We start from the raw sequence: 14575 nt of genomic DNA on the forward strand, positions 1-14575 counted from the left end.
CACTGAATTACAGGCTCCTGACTTGGGACAGGCACATACCTACATAATATGGCGGGGTTAAACATGTTAGCGGGATCCCAACCCTCCCCTAAAAATCCGTTGAAAAAGGCTGAACTCATCGGATGAACAAAAATACAAGTGGACGTGGCCGGGTACTTGTACATACCAAGAACAACAAGACGCTAGGAATAGATCTGAGAGTATTCGCAGTTATCTGACAGCTAGTTCAAAGCCACTAACAACCAATAAAAAAATCATGCATCTAAGACTAAATTATCAATCCGTACACATCAAATATCCAATGGATTTAGTGTAAAGACGTCATAAACAGTCAGAGAAAAACATGACCTTGTGCAATGCCAAGATACAGGTATCAACAGCATTGAGTATTCAATTAAATCGTTTGGAATAGGAATGAACAAGGTAAAGTGGAGCATTTTATCCTTTGTTTTCCAAACTTTGGACAGTTTTGTAATGCACAAGAGAGTATCTGGTTGCAAGCATGCCGTAGTTACATTTGTACATTTGAAATCTTTTATAATTATCTATATATACATTTTACTTCGAAATACAGGTTGTACAGATAGCAACGATGTGTGTCATCCCGGAGGAACAACGTGGGAATGGAATACTTGTTTTACTATTGGTTGCAGGGTCACAAGTGAACACACGGCAGAGGAATATCTTGTTAAAGCAGGTAATGATTTGTGGCTTATTTCTTTAAGAGCAATTCTCTGTAATCACCAAAATATTTCGGCACGCACTAAAATATATTTGTTTTAAACTTTATTAGTTCAATAGAGCCACATGAGCTTAACAAAAAATATTATTACACTTAGCCTCTTATGTTTACCGTTTCCTTGGTAACAGGACTGAAAGTGGCTAAAAAGAGGGGAAATGCCGTGTTTACAAATGATCAATTATGACTAACAAAAAGAAAATAATATAAATATTAAGACATTTAAAACTTGTTTTCAGTTAATAAAATACAAATGCAAATTATGTGTAACCGGTTATAACTTATATTTTTTCACGGGGGTCTGACTGAAGCGTGTTTTATTTTGTCGGTACTTATTCATTAATGTACAGTTTACGGCGTAAATATATTCTGCTTACAATAAACTTAAACAGTTCTTGTTTATGCGGTATGGATGTTGCTCCTTGTAGAAGCATAAGATGACATATAATAAAGTCATATGGTTTTGATGGATTGTTGTCTTAGTGACAAGCATTCATGTACCACATTTCTTACTGTATACGTCAAAAAAACAATACTGTTGTTGAAAGGATGATGTAATGACAATTTGGAATGACATGATATCATACACTATAATAACATACAAGCGCCTATACGAACAGAACAGTCTCCAAGAAAGGATTTACATTTGTTCAAATACTGTGACTGAAACGGGGTGTTTCTTTTTTTTTTTTTTTTTTTACAAAATTGAGTTTTTGCGAATTCAGGATTCAAACCAGTTCGCTGGTGGGTTTTTGTTTTTATTGTTCTTGTCCATGATATTGACGCTAAGTAAAGATCCACTTAAGTTAGGATGATATTTTCGATAATTAATCGGTTTCGTGCAAAAATCAAAACTATTGAAAACCAGTCTAACGGCGATTATTCCCATAACAATGTATAACAGTTGTAAAATGAATTGAGTAAAAATAAAATAATAAGCAAAAAGTCTGTGTTTTAAGATTGTTCATTTAACAAATGTATTTCAGGTTGCCTCTATAATGGAAAATGTATGGATATTGGTCAACCGTTTAAAAGCAGCAAGTCTGACTGTCTCACTTATGAATGCACGGAGACAAACAAAACGTATGGATTAAAATTAGTTGACGAAAGTAAGTTGGTGCTGTAACACCACTTTTAGGTTAAAAAAGGGCAATAGCCTGTAAGTCAGTAGTTGTCGTTGGTTGCCGTATTTAAAATTTGTATTTTGCTTTCTGATTTAACATAAATCAGGCCTTTTGTTCTGATTGTATTTTTTTTTTTTTTTGCTTTGTTGGAATATATTTTACAGCGCATATTCCTCCATAATATGAGTTTTGCTAATTGTTGAATGTCTTACGGTGACTTATAGTTGCTTAAAGTCACAGTCCGATAGTTGTCATACTGACAATTTTACAAAAACGCATTTTTTTAAAAGTTTTGATAAAGATATTGAAAAAAAACCCTCATTTTATTAGTTTAAATTCAACAATCCATTATCAGTATATCTAATATACTTTAGGAATAATAAAAAAACAGTTCAGACAATACAAATTAATGCAGTTGGGAAATTTTCATTTTTTTATTTCGTTCCCGGGTCAATTCATAGTATTGTCTGGTGTTCATGTTTACGAATTGATGTGTGGAATCTTTGAGGCTAACAAAAGCTACAGTACACGCCGTATATGATTTAATGAATAGTCATATTGAAATAGCAAACAATATATATAGTCGAAATAAAAGAATTTGGAAAGATCAAGATTCATTTCCTATTAAGAAACAAGCCCCAATGTCGCAGTATAAGATACATAAGTTTATTATGGAAATACTAAGGCTTTTCTACCTCAGGCATAGATTAACTTAGCTGGATTTGGCAAAACTTTTAGGAACTTTGGTCCTCAATGCTCTTCAACTTCGTACTTTATTTGGCCTTTTTAACTTTTTTGGATTCGGGCGTCACTGATGAGTCTTTTGTAGACGAAACGCGCGTCTGGCTTATATACAAAATTTAGTCCTGGTATCTATGATGAGTTTATTCATAAACATTATAGATACTATAGTACCAGTACACCAAAACCTCATGCACGGTTCTATATACATATTTTATACATGTAGCTGCAAAAAATCTTGTGCAAATATAGCTAATAGTTATCAAAGGTACCAGGATTATAATTTAGTACGCCAGACGCGCGTTTTGTCTACATAAGAACTTGTGAAGCTGTTAAACAAGAAACAATGTCTTTGTTCATGTTGTCAAATATTATTCAAGTATATTAAAGAAACATGTAACATTTCTCTTATAAACTTTGACGCATTAAAAAGTCGCCTTCCTGTACTACATTTTCAACACTTCCAAAAAGTCATGCATTGAATCATTAGTTTATGGTATTTTGAATTCGTTTAATTTTTAATTATGTAATTCGACAATTTCTTTGTCTTTTAAAGAATGTAAAATAAACGGAACCTGTTATGATCTTGGACAAGAATTTGAAGTTGATTGTTTCAAGTATAAGTGTTCAAAAGTCGATGGAAACCACACGGCCGAACTTGTAGATTCAGGTAAATTTGTAAATGTATATTTTACTTAGAATAATTTTGTATTACAATGTTTACTCAATAACTATATCAAGGAAAGACAACTCTCTTTTACAGCACTGTTGTTCGTGGTATTCGTACTTATTTTATATTATATATTTGCATACTTTTACAGTAACTTTCCTACGTAATTACCATATACATATATATATGTTGACTAGACGGAGTGAAATATTTTCCGTCGAAAGTCAAAGGCATACGGACCCTGCTAAATATGTCATTAGGTCGATAGGGTACAATCAGAAAAGTTGAGATCACTATTCGGTTGTTTAGATCTTAAAATATAACATCACAAAGACACATGTCACATGAAGTAAATATAAATGGGTATCTTTATAAATCAATTAGACTACTTTTCGGATATTTAAGATCGAGGTCCGCGAGAACAAAAAATCATGAAATGTATTGTAACAAACACAAAGTGTAGTCCTATGGCATATTTTACGGAAATCATAAGCCTTCGATAAGATTTAGAACAATAATGTCTACCTAGAATAGATTTACAGGCTAAAGTGTACGCGGATAATTTATATGAAACAATCTATATAACTATGTAATTGAAATAAAATTGCTTACAAAACAAATAGATATAGGAAGATGTGGTATGAGTGCCAATGAGGCAACTCTTCATCCATGTCGCAATCTGCAAAAGTAAACCAATAGAGGTCAAAGTACGGTCTCCAACACGGAGCCTTGGCTCACACCAAACAGCACGCTATAAAGGGCCTCTAATATGATAATTGTTAAACCGTTCCAATGGTCTAATCTAAAACGAGAAACACTTATGAACCACATCAACAAACGACAACTACTAACCATGATGGCATCAGATTCCTAACATAGGATAGGTGCAAACAAATGCAGAGGGTTTAAACGTTTAAATGGCTAGATGAATTAAATGCAAATAAATAACAAACTTCCTGAAAGACCTATTTTCTATTCTGCGTTCCGAAATATAAAGGATGAGCTTTGTAGATTCGAAAAGCATGTTACACATCGAATAAATTCTGAATGAAAAATCATTTAATACACAAAAACTATTTATTTATATTCACAGGTTGCAGTGTCAATGGTCAATGTAAGCCATCGGGTCAAACATGGACTGAGGAATGTACAAAATATACATGTGATAAAGGAACCACGGACGTTTTGGAACAGCGTAAATATATATTAAAAATTAACAGTTTCAATTTTCATGATTATTTCGTATAAATTACGGTAATTCTTGAAAAAAGAAAAGAAAATACGGAGGTAGAACAGAATAATTTAATAAAAAAAAAAAGAATTACAAATTATGACATTAAACTTATTTTAACATCATTGAACAACATATTGTAAAAAAGTTTTTTTTTCCGAAATTGTACTGTTACCTGACGTGAAAGTATTGGTTTAAACAACACAAATAATAAAAGTAATGGATTGGGTTTTTAAATCTTTTTTCGATAATCCAATCTCTTCCTTTTTTCCCCATACTTTCCCCTATTTTACTTACGAATTTTATGAATCGATTGGCTTTTGTTTAACCTCCAGTGGCAAATATTTCATGCCTATTCGGTAAGGGCATCAAAAAACAAGAAATCAATTCGGTAGGTTCTGAAATCTTTTTTCGAAAGAAATGAAGTAGAAAAAAAAATCACTGTCGTTAGAATAAACGAGGGTGAGTTGCATAAATGCTAAACGTTTGTTTTGATTTTCTTGAAAATTATAATAATTATCAGAAGTAACAAAAATAATAAACAAGAGAAGTTCTATACAAAAAACATACACAAAAAAACACGATATACTAATGTGTTGATAACTGATAAAGTTCGTACCATTTGTTTTTAGAATTAAGGCACAGCAGATCAAACACTTTTTCTTAATATTTTTATCATCGTGTTTTAGAACTTAAGATGCTGGAGTATATCATTTAGTAACAAGCTTATTTAGTTTGAATTGTTTTACCTTTGTCATTTCGGCGCCTTTTATATCTGACTATGCGGTATGGGCTTTGCTCATTGTTGAAGGCAGTACGGTGACCAATAACTGTTAAATTCTGTGTCATTTGTTATCTTGTATAGAGTTGTCTCATTGGCAATCATACCACATCTTCTTTTTTTGTATATACAATAGCATTGCAATGTTTCTTCTTGTCTATTTTCCATCGTCCAGAGTATACATGAAATATTTACCACTGCCCGTTAGCAACCAACAGTATAACTTCGTCCGGAAAAGACCCCCAGATTTTACCTATCCAATCCTGAGCTATATTTGGGATCTTCACACGGAACAAATATGATCCATTACATGGTGCCTTGCAATATAAAAATAATTAATATTTGAGTTCTTAAACTATTTCATTTATTGTTTAATCCTATTGATATCGAAAAAGTTGTTAAATATTTCAACATATCGCCCTCAACCCCCCATAACAAGGCCGAGTTTCTCAAGATTTCTCTTTCAAATTCGTTCTATTCATCTCTCATTCATAATTGTATTGAAGTAAATGATATGTTTCAGAATGCAAAAGCGGGGATAAATGTTATACTGAAGGAGAGTCTTGGACAGAGGGTGACTATAAGTACACATGTTCAATAAATGAAACACATTCTAAAATTTCTGGAGTGAAGGTTTCATCTCCATCGGCAACAGGTAAGTGCAACGAAATTGATGTGAAATTGATATTTAATTACTTTTCCTGCTGTATTTATTTTCTATATTTGATATAAAAAAAAATAATAATCTATTAATACTGTTCCCAAACCGTAGTTTCTGAATCGTTTGTGTTGTGTCATGGATCGAACTTAATTGTTCTATGTGTGTTTGCCTGTTTTTGTTTGAGCATCTTTTGAGTCGAGTTTGACCATTTCAATTGTTATCTTATGGCGTGTCTTTTTATGTTGTGGTGTTGCACTACTGTCACGGGATGGGTGAAGGTTGGCACCCTGTTGGGGTATTTAGAATCGTTAACACTTGTGTGCGCCTGTCCTGAGTTGGGGGCCTGATGTTCGAAAGTTGTCGTTTGTAAGTGTGCTTCACATTTGTTTTCCGTTTCTCTTTTTTTATATAGATTAGACCGTTGGTTTTCCTGTTTTAATTGTTATACACTTATCATTTTGGAGTCCTTTATAGCTTGATGTTCGGTGTAAGCCAATGCTCCGTGTTAGAGGCTGTACTTTGACCTACAATTGTTAACTTTTTATACATCGTGACTTGGATGGAGAACTGTCTTGTTGGTACTCATACCACATTTTCTAATTTATCAAGTATTATTGGTTTTAATATGTAAAAGAAGTTGAAGCCCCCCCCCCCATCCCCTCAAAAAAGAAAAAGAAAATGACAGATCTACGTTCGGTTTTATTAGGATCCGTTTGGTACTATTTCTAATGATAAAGCACTGAGAGGGACATTCCCTCATATTACCATATACATGTACTTATAATGTTGCATACGTACGCATGCAAAATACAGAAAGTTTAAGAATTTTATCAGACTCAAAAACAGGGAGGATGCGATCATTCACCATAGAGATTGTCTTAGAGTTGGAGTTTTACTAATTTGTTTTAGGAGAATGTAAACTTAAGTTTTATTTTGCGTTATATTCTTTTCTTGGCAATATTAATCATAAGGTTTGATAATATTTTCTTTTTATTGTTCATTAATATGTTTCAGGAGTATGTACACATAACGGTATAGACAGGAAGGTCGGTGAAATATGGAAAGAAAACTGCTTTACTATGACATGTAATCAAAACTATAGTATGGCATTGCCCGATGGTAATTATAAGAACAATTCCGGAACTTTAATAAGCACTGCAATCTATTGAAAGGTTATGTGAAAGGAGTAGGTCCGGTAAGGACCGATTTTGGCCTCAAATTTCAGGTTCATCTGACGAAAGATGTTGACCACTTTTTAAATACTTAAGTGTCTATTTCATTTGAATCAATTACTTTATGTGAAAGATTTTAACTGATTTAGTCATTAAAATTGATCCGATTTAAGCTCAAATATGAATAATCTACCAAATATGCCAAACAAATCGTCACTTTTCAGATGGTTTTTGTCAAAAATAAAAGTGGCCGCATCCGTGTTCATCCTAAACCTTTATATATGTTATGTATTATCATAAAATACAACTTTCATTTCAATATTAAGGATGAACACGAATGCGGCCACTTTCGTTTAACACGAACACCGTATAAAATTTGGCTAAAATGCTGGAATTGTGAAGATTTCAGTAATTTAGCATGACTTAATGGTGCTAGTACCCGATATATGTGCATTGTATTGTCAAAAACAGCCCATATTTATGCAGCAGAAGCATTCTACCGTCCAATAAATAGCTAAAAGTTTACATTTTAATAATTTTGTAAAACTGTTATATTTTTGGGCCAAAAAAAGGTCTTACTGGACCTACTCTTTTGTTAGACAAGTATGAGTGGCCGTTCGGGTCATTGTCGGTATGAACATACCGTATGAAATTGTCAACGCTTTGGTTTTTACTTTCATTGCGTTGGTTTTTACTTTCATTGCGTTGGTTTTTTACTTTTGCGTTAGTTTTTACTTTCATTGCGTTGGTTTTTACTTTTGCGTTAGTTTTTACTTTCATTGCGTTGGTTTTTACTTTCGACGCGTTGGTTTTTACTTTCAACGCGTTGGTTTTCACTACCAACGCGTTGGTTTTATTTCAAAGAGACACACTGTAAACCATCTAATTTTTATGTTTGATTTGATTTCGTGAGTAGAAAAATAACGCGAATATAAATCGTAGTGGAAATTACTATTTTTTATTATGTCTTATCAAGCAGATTTGAGAATCGCTAAGTACTCTTGAAATAATGAAAGATCTAAACGCAAAATAAAGCATCCGCCAAAAAATGTTGGTTTACAGTATTGCATAAAAAATTGGTTGGTTTGATTTTTGTGCTTTACTAAAAAAATTTGGTACAAACGAACCATTTTTCAAAACCATTTTTTTTTCAATACAAAGCTCTGTGTAGTAGGATTGTACTATAGGGTTAGGATACTATGAAATGTTATTGTACAGATTCTGACTGTTCGTAGGCCAAATGCATTCATTAAAAAGAGCAAGGAGATGTAAAGGGACAATTCGAATTAAAGGTCAAATAGAAACACCATGGCCAACCGAGGAACGAACATAGTACTAGAAAACTGAATAAACGACCAACTAAATCAAATAAAAAAAAGATCAAATCAACGTACTCCCTTCTCAAAACTTTCGTTTTGGTACTCCAAAAGAGTAGACATTTCTCATTTGCCCGAAAAGTATCATCCTTCGTGTAAATCGTTGCAAACAGAAAGACGTTGAAAATTAGCATTTGCTAATCACAGTCGAAAAACAGGAGGATGGTTATTATAAGAACAATGAGTCAGTTTAACATAGTCGGTTTTTTTCTGTGCAGTCATATTCTGTAAGTCCCAATTTTAAGATTGGGCTTTGATACCTGTAAAGTGATGGCTTTATCGTATACAAAATTCAAGAAGAAATATCAAGAATGTTTTAAAACATATACAGTACTCATGCGTGTTTCACTGCAGATATTATTGTGTATAACGATTTTCACAGTACATGATTAAAATGTAAATCATTGTTTAACTACATGTAACTAATGAAATTTAATATTTGATTGGACAATTTTTACCGAAACTTAATGTGTCCAATAAAAAGAGAATAGATATATCACAATATCCTCTGAAAAAAAGAGGTTGAAACAAGACAGTCAATTCTTAACGACAAAAGTCCAAACACCAACCCAACAAAACAAACGATATTATAACTCTATATTTGGGGAATTGTACATAAACAAAAGGAGTTTATACATGCCGAAAAAGGATGAACACACTTTATCTTCAAAAATTGATAAAAAAGTAAAAACAATTTTTTACAATTATTTCAGGGTGCCAAGTTCAGAGTGAGAGCTGTATGCCTGTCGGGCAAACGAAATATTCAGTTGCCATAACAGACATAAGTAAGATTTTGTATCCGTATTTAGTATATCTTTAAATAATCGTAACCTCGCTAAACGAACATGCAAAGTTTTCCAGGCATTCAAATTTTGATGTATTCAGGTTAAACAAATAAGGTAGAGAATGGAAATAGGGAATATTTCAAAGAGACAAAAACCCGACCAAAGGGTAGATTCAGCCGAAGGTCGACAACGTGTCTTCAACGCAACGAGAAAATCCCGGACCTGGAGGCATGCTTCAGTTGGCCTTTAAATAAAAATGTGCACTGGTTCAGTGAAAATGGACGTCATTCTTACATGTAACTCCAAAACATACAACTTAAGACTCACAAAGGTCAGAGGCTCCTGAATTATGCCAGGCGGAGAAATGCAATGGAGCTGACTATGTTTTGTAAGATATCAACACTCTCCTAATAGTATTAGTTACATAGTGTGCTAGTGACCTAATACGGTATATATGGGGTCAGTAAATTCTATATGGGGTGCGAGCGAAGCTCGAATCCCCATATGGAATTTACTAACCCCATATATACCGTATTATGTCACTAGCACACTAATGTGGGCTTAAGTATTTCTGTTTTTTTTTTAATAGAACCTCATTTTCTGAAAGTACTCAATTTCTTAAAATTCACAAGTTATGTTTGTCAATAATTGTATAAATGTCAACATTTCGTAGTCTGCACACATTACATATGGGCATTCTAAATCTAAAGTCACATGTGGCTAGTCCTGGTAAGCTCTGTAAATACAAAAAGAAGAAGATGTGGTACAATTGCCAATGAGACAACTCTCCAGAAGAGATCAAATGACACAGAAATTAACATCTATACAAATGTAGGCCTTCAACAATGAGCAAATCCAATACTGCATAGTCAGCTATAAAAGGCATCGAAATGACAAATGTAAAACAATTGAAACGAGAAAACTAACGGCCTAATTTATGTACAAAAAATGAACGAAAAACAATATGTAACCCATTAACAAACGAAAACCACTGAATTACAGGCTCCTGATTTGGGATAGGCACATTCAGACATAATGTGGCGGGGTTAAACGTGTTAGCAGGATCCCCAAACTTTCCCTTAAGCTGGGACAGAGGTGTTACATTACAAAATAAGAAAGAACTTTAAAAATCAGTAGAAAAAGGCTTAGTTCATCAGATGGATACACATAAAAATGTACTACACAGAGTGGAAGGAGCTGGGTACTTGTATATCCTAACAATAAAAAGACAATAAGTAAATATCTGAGATTACTCGCAGTGACTGACAGCTTCAGATATAGTTCAAAACAGTTTTCAAAACATACAAAATGTGCAAAACTGTTTTTTTTTCTGCATGGATTTTTTCTTTTTTATAACGCCATTGCTATCCAGTATATGGGATATATTTTACTACTGTCGTTATCATGTCTTTTGTGTCACATACATCATATTAGAATATATAATAATTTCTGTTAACACCCGTTTTTAGAGTGTAATTATCAAAATGGCGAAACAGACGAATGTGTTGACGATGGTTGGAAAACAAAAGAAGGATGTGCCATTAAAACTTGTAAAGTGGATAAAGACACCAACAGTTGGAAATTTGAGTCGAGTTTGCGTAAATATACTTTCATATAATTGTCTTCAGTTGAGTTCATCTATCTGTTCAATTGTAATGTGAACCTTTCTTTTTAATTTTGTTTTTTATTTCAATTTTCTAGATCCATGTTTAAATTAAGTTATGAACAAAAAATGTCTACAAAAGTTATTTATCTAGAGACACGGAAGATACCAAGGGGAAATTCAAAACTGTGAAATCGAAAGAAAGGCGACGACGATAAGAATCACACAAATGCACAATAGTTCATAGAAATTATAGACTGAGCATTATGAAACCATCAAACGCTGGAATGATTTCGTGTGCTTTGGAAGAGTAAACAGATCATGCTCCACTAGGTCATTCCTTCATATTTGTCATGATTAGAACAACTACTTGAATGTAGTGCAAGTTTCAAATTCGTCTTTTCTGGGTACTTTATGGATCATTTATATATGACGCAGAAGTATTCCAGATTTACCTCCTGAACATAAAGATTCCTAAATGTACCTAGGCTTGTGATGCGCGGATACGGTATCTATTTTCATTCTGGGTTCCATGTGAATAACAGGCTTCACATATCAAACAGAATATTTTCTTTTTAAAGTTCAGAATATTTAACTTACAACAGAAAATAAGGCACGAGTAAAATAACAAATCATTTTAACGTTAATTAAGATATTTTCTAATTGTTTTTGTTTATTTTCTATGGTAGAATGTCGATGGAAAGATGAATGTGTACCAGAAGGAGAAATAAGGCTGGTTAAATCGTGTATGCAATATCAATGTGAAATATTCAAGAAACATGGGAAAGACACTTCACAGATGAAGAAAAAAGGCAAAATAGGTTATAAATTATGAAATGTTAATTATTCATACTGCAGTATATTAGCTCATATTAGTTTTATTCATTGTGTTTACCTAAGCAGTACATTGTATACACAATAGAATACAGAGATATTATTTTGTTTTATATTTTTATACCCTATATATTGGCATTATGTATTCTGGTCTGTGCGTTCGCTCGTCCAATCGTTCGTACCTCCGTCCGTCCGTCCGTTCGTTCCTCCGTCTGTCCCGCTTCAGGTTAAATTTTTGATGAAGTTGAAGTTCAATCAACTTGAAATTAGTAATAATGTTCCTTATGATATGAACTTTCATATTTTAAAGCCAAATTAGAGTTTTCACCAAAATTTCACGGTCCACTCAACATAGAAAATTATACTGCCATTGGAGCATCCGTGTACTATGGACACTTTCTTGATTGAATATCAAATGTGTATTGTTATTAACAGCTCAAGACGGGACTTGAACATTATCTATTTAATATTATTTTCTTTCTCTTTTTTTTCTCTTTGTGTGTTCTTAAGAAAAACAGTTTTATAATCATTTGATCCTACAGATTACACATTACTACAAACAGAAGTTGCAAATGTTTGGTATACTCAAAGGGTATGACTTCCCGTACCCGAATTTGCAGCTAGTTTATTTTTATACAAATACCTATAGCCACGACTATTTCTTTAGAAATTTTGCTACATCAAAGAGCATAAAGAAAAGCATAAAAAGCGAAGGAAGGAAGATAGTATCTACCGATTCTGACAGTAAAAAAAAATGATAAACCAAACAAAAAACTAAAAGAATAATGTTCAGTTAAATAAACGTGAATGCATAAACAAATACACAAAAACCCCAATACACTTTGATTTATCACCTCACGTGTTTGTGTATGCTCAATGTTTGTCTGTTGATTTTTTTATTGTTTATATAGGTCACGATCGGTAAGAGTCGGCAGCAAAACCACAAAAGTTCCTGTATAGCTGAGTTTTCGACCAATAATCAACGAACGAAAGTTTTTTGTCAACCATATCTTATAAATTTATATAAATAAATGTAGAACACAGTTTAGGATATATTGTGTTTGATATGATTGAAATACATAATAGTTTGTTTAAAATTTTAGGCTGCAGTATAAAAGGCGGTGAACTGTTAAAGATGGATAATTCGGAGACCAAAAATCTAAACGGCTGTGTTGGAGAGGGAAGCTATTTTAAGATACACAAAAGGAAGAAATGCGCAGTTTTTAAGTGCAATTTGAAGGGTAAAAATAAATGGAAGACAGAGAAATTGAAAACTTATGGTATGTAATATGATTATAATTACGACAAAACTCTCCAAAAAGATCCAACATACTTTGAACATGTTGAAATATGATACATGTACCAAAGGAAACGACTTTTTTCAAAATAAAAGGAGGTGTAGTGTGTAAGTCAGCGTAACAAGAAATTGTTTCAGAAGCACATCCTACGACTGATATAAACATGAACGAGCTTAATATAATAACCGATAATGTGTAAACGACACACGAAAGGGCAGAGTGTATGTTACCGGAGCACATGAGATCACCCTTGGTTTTTGGCGTTGTTCGTGTTGTCAGAATTTAGAATAGCTGTTGTATTTTGTAGACTATTCTTTGCCTTTATGTCGTTTATTTCGTATTTTGCCATGGCGTTGTCAGTTTGTTTTCGACTAAGTCTTAAATCATATTCCAATTTTTATCATCTCTTTAGCGCGAGAGCCCAAAAGTGGCGCTTAAAAGTTGCGTTAAACAACAACATTCAATCAATCAATTTTCAGCCTGAGCGATCCATGTGAAAATTAATCTAGGCAAACGAAACTGCACATTTATTTTATTTTTTTCGTTTTCCAGTTTGAAGTGCATTATTTGTAAGTCTTATTTTTCATCGACATTCAAATAAAATTGAGAATGGAAAAAGGGAATGTGTCAAAGAGACAACAACCCGAACAAAGAGCAGACAATAGCCAAAGACCACCAATGGGTCTTCAAAACGGCGAAAAAATTCCGCACCTAAAAACGTGCTGCAGCTAGCTCATAAACAAAAAAGTACTAGTTCAGTGGTAATGAACGTCATACTTAACTGCGAAATTTATATAAAAAAAAAAACTATAATTAAAAATTCATACAAGATTAACAAAATATATATCGCATAACATATTTATTTATAATCTAAAAGTTGACATTATAACGGGTCGTGTTTATTTGTTTTAAGTTTGTTTTGAAGGATTTCGCATTTATGCAAATATTTTTATAATTAGTTATCATACAAAAATGCAATGCTAAAAAAATATAACCAAAAAATACCGATATCCTAGTTAACTTCAAAAAGGGAAAAGTCCAAACAAACTGACAAAATCAAATGTTATCATTTAATGAAACGAGTTAACAAACTGTCATATTTCTGACTTAGTACAAGAATAATGGGTGAAACTTGGTTTTCAAGTAACGATATATAACAAACACAACATAAGAAGTCTATCACCGTCTCAAGATGTTACAAATTGTTTAATTTGGTCAATTCATTCATTAGTGTTTATCAACATTATCGTCACTATTGTGCTATCTCGGGGCAGTCAGTTTTTATTGATTGTCCAGACAGACTTGTGCTACAATAGTTCGACTATTTAGACCACTCGGCCGCAGAAGCTGGCTTAACTTAATGCAAAGTTTTCAAAATAGAGATAAATGATTTAAGTGCTATGTGAAATTGTTGGTTATAGGTTATTTGTCACAAAGTTGATAACTGGCTTCTCTTCTTTTTTCAGAAATTACGGATCTTCAGACTCTGATAAATGGGGACATTAATTGCTAGTGACTTGGTCAACATGTAAATTTGATAAATAAAACAACAAATCAGAA

The 14575-nt window shown here is 32.8% G+C and overlaps 1 protein-coding gene across 1 annotated transcript; it reads left to right on the forward strand.

Moving 5' to 3' along the window:
* The first annotated feature begins 579 nt into the window (after window positions 1-579).
* On the forward strand, window positions 580-14575 carry LOC143078072 (uncharacterized). Its single transcript, XM_076253060.1, has 11 exons — window positions 580-697; window positions 1726-1848; window positions 3161-3274; window positions 4368-4469; window positions 5810-5941; window positions 6962-7066; window positions 9209-9280; window positions 10750-10878; window positions 11573-11704; window positions 12821-12997; window positions 14482-14575. Exons 2-11 carry the CDS (start codon window positions 1749-1751, stop codon window positions 14526-14528), a joined length of 1110 nt encoding a protein of 369 aa, XP_076109175.1. The 5' UTR covers window positions 580-697; window positions 1726-1748; the 3' UTR covers window positions 14529-14575.

The sequence above is a fragment of the Mytilus galloprovincialis genome, chromosome 6 (assembly GCF_965363235.1).
Source record: "Mytilus galloprovincialis chromosome 6, xbMytGall1.hap1.1, whole genome shotgun sequence".
Classification (NCBI taxonomy): domain Eukaryota; kingdom Metazoa; phylum Mollusca; class Bivalvia; order Mytilida; family Mytilidae; genus Mytilus; species Mytilus galloprovincialis.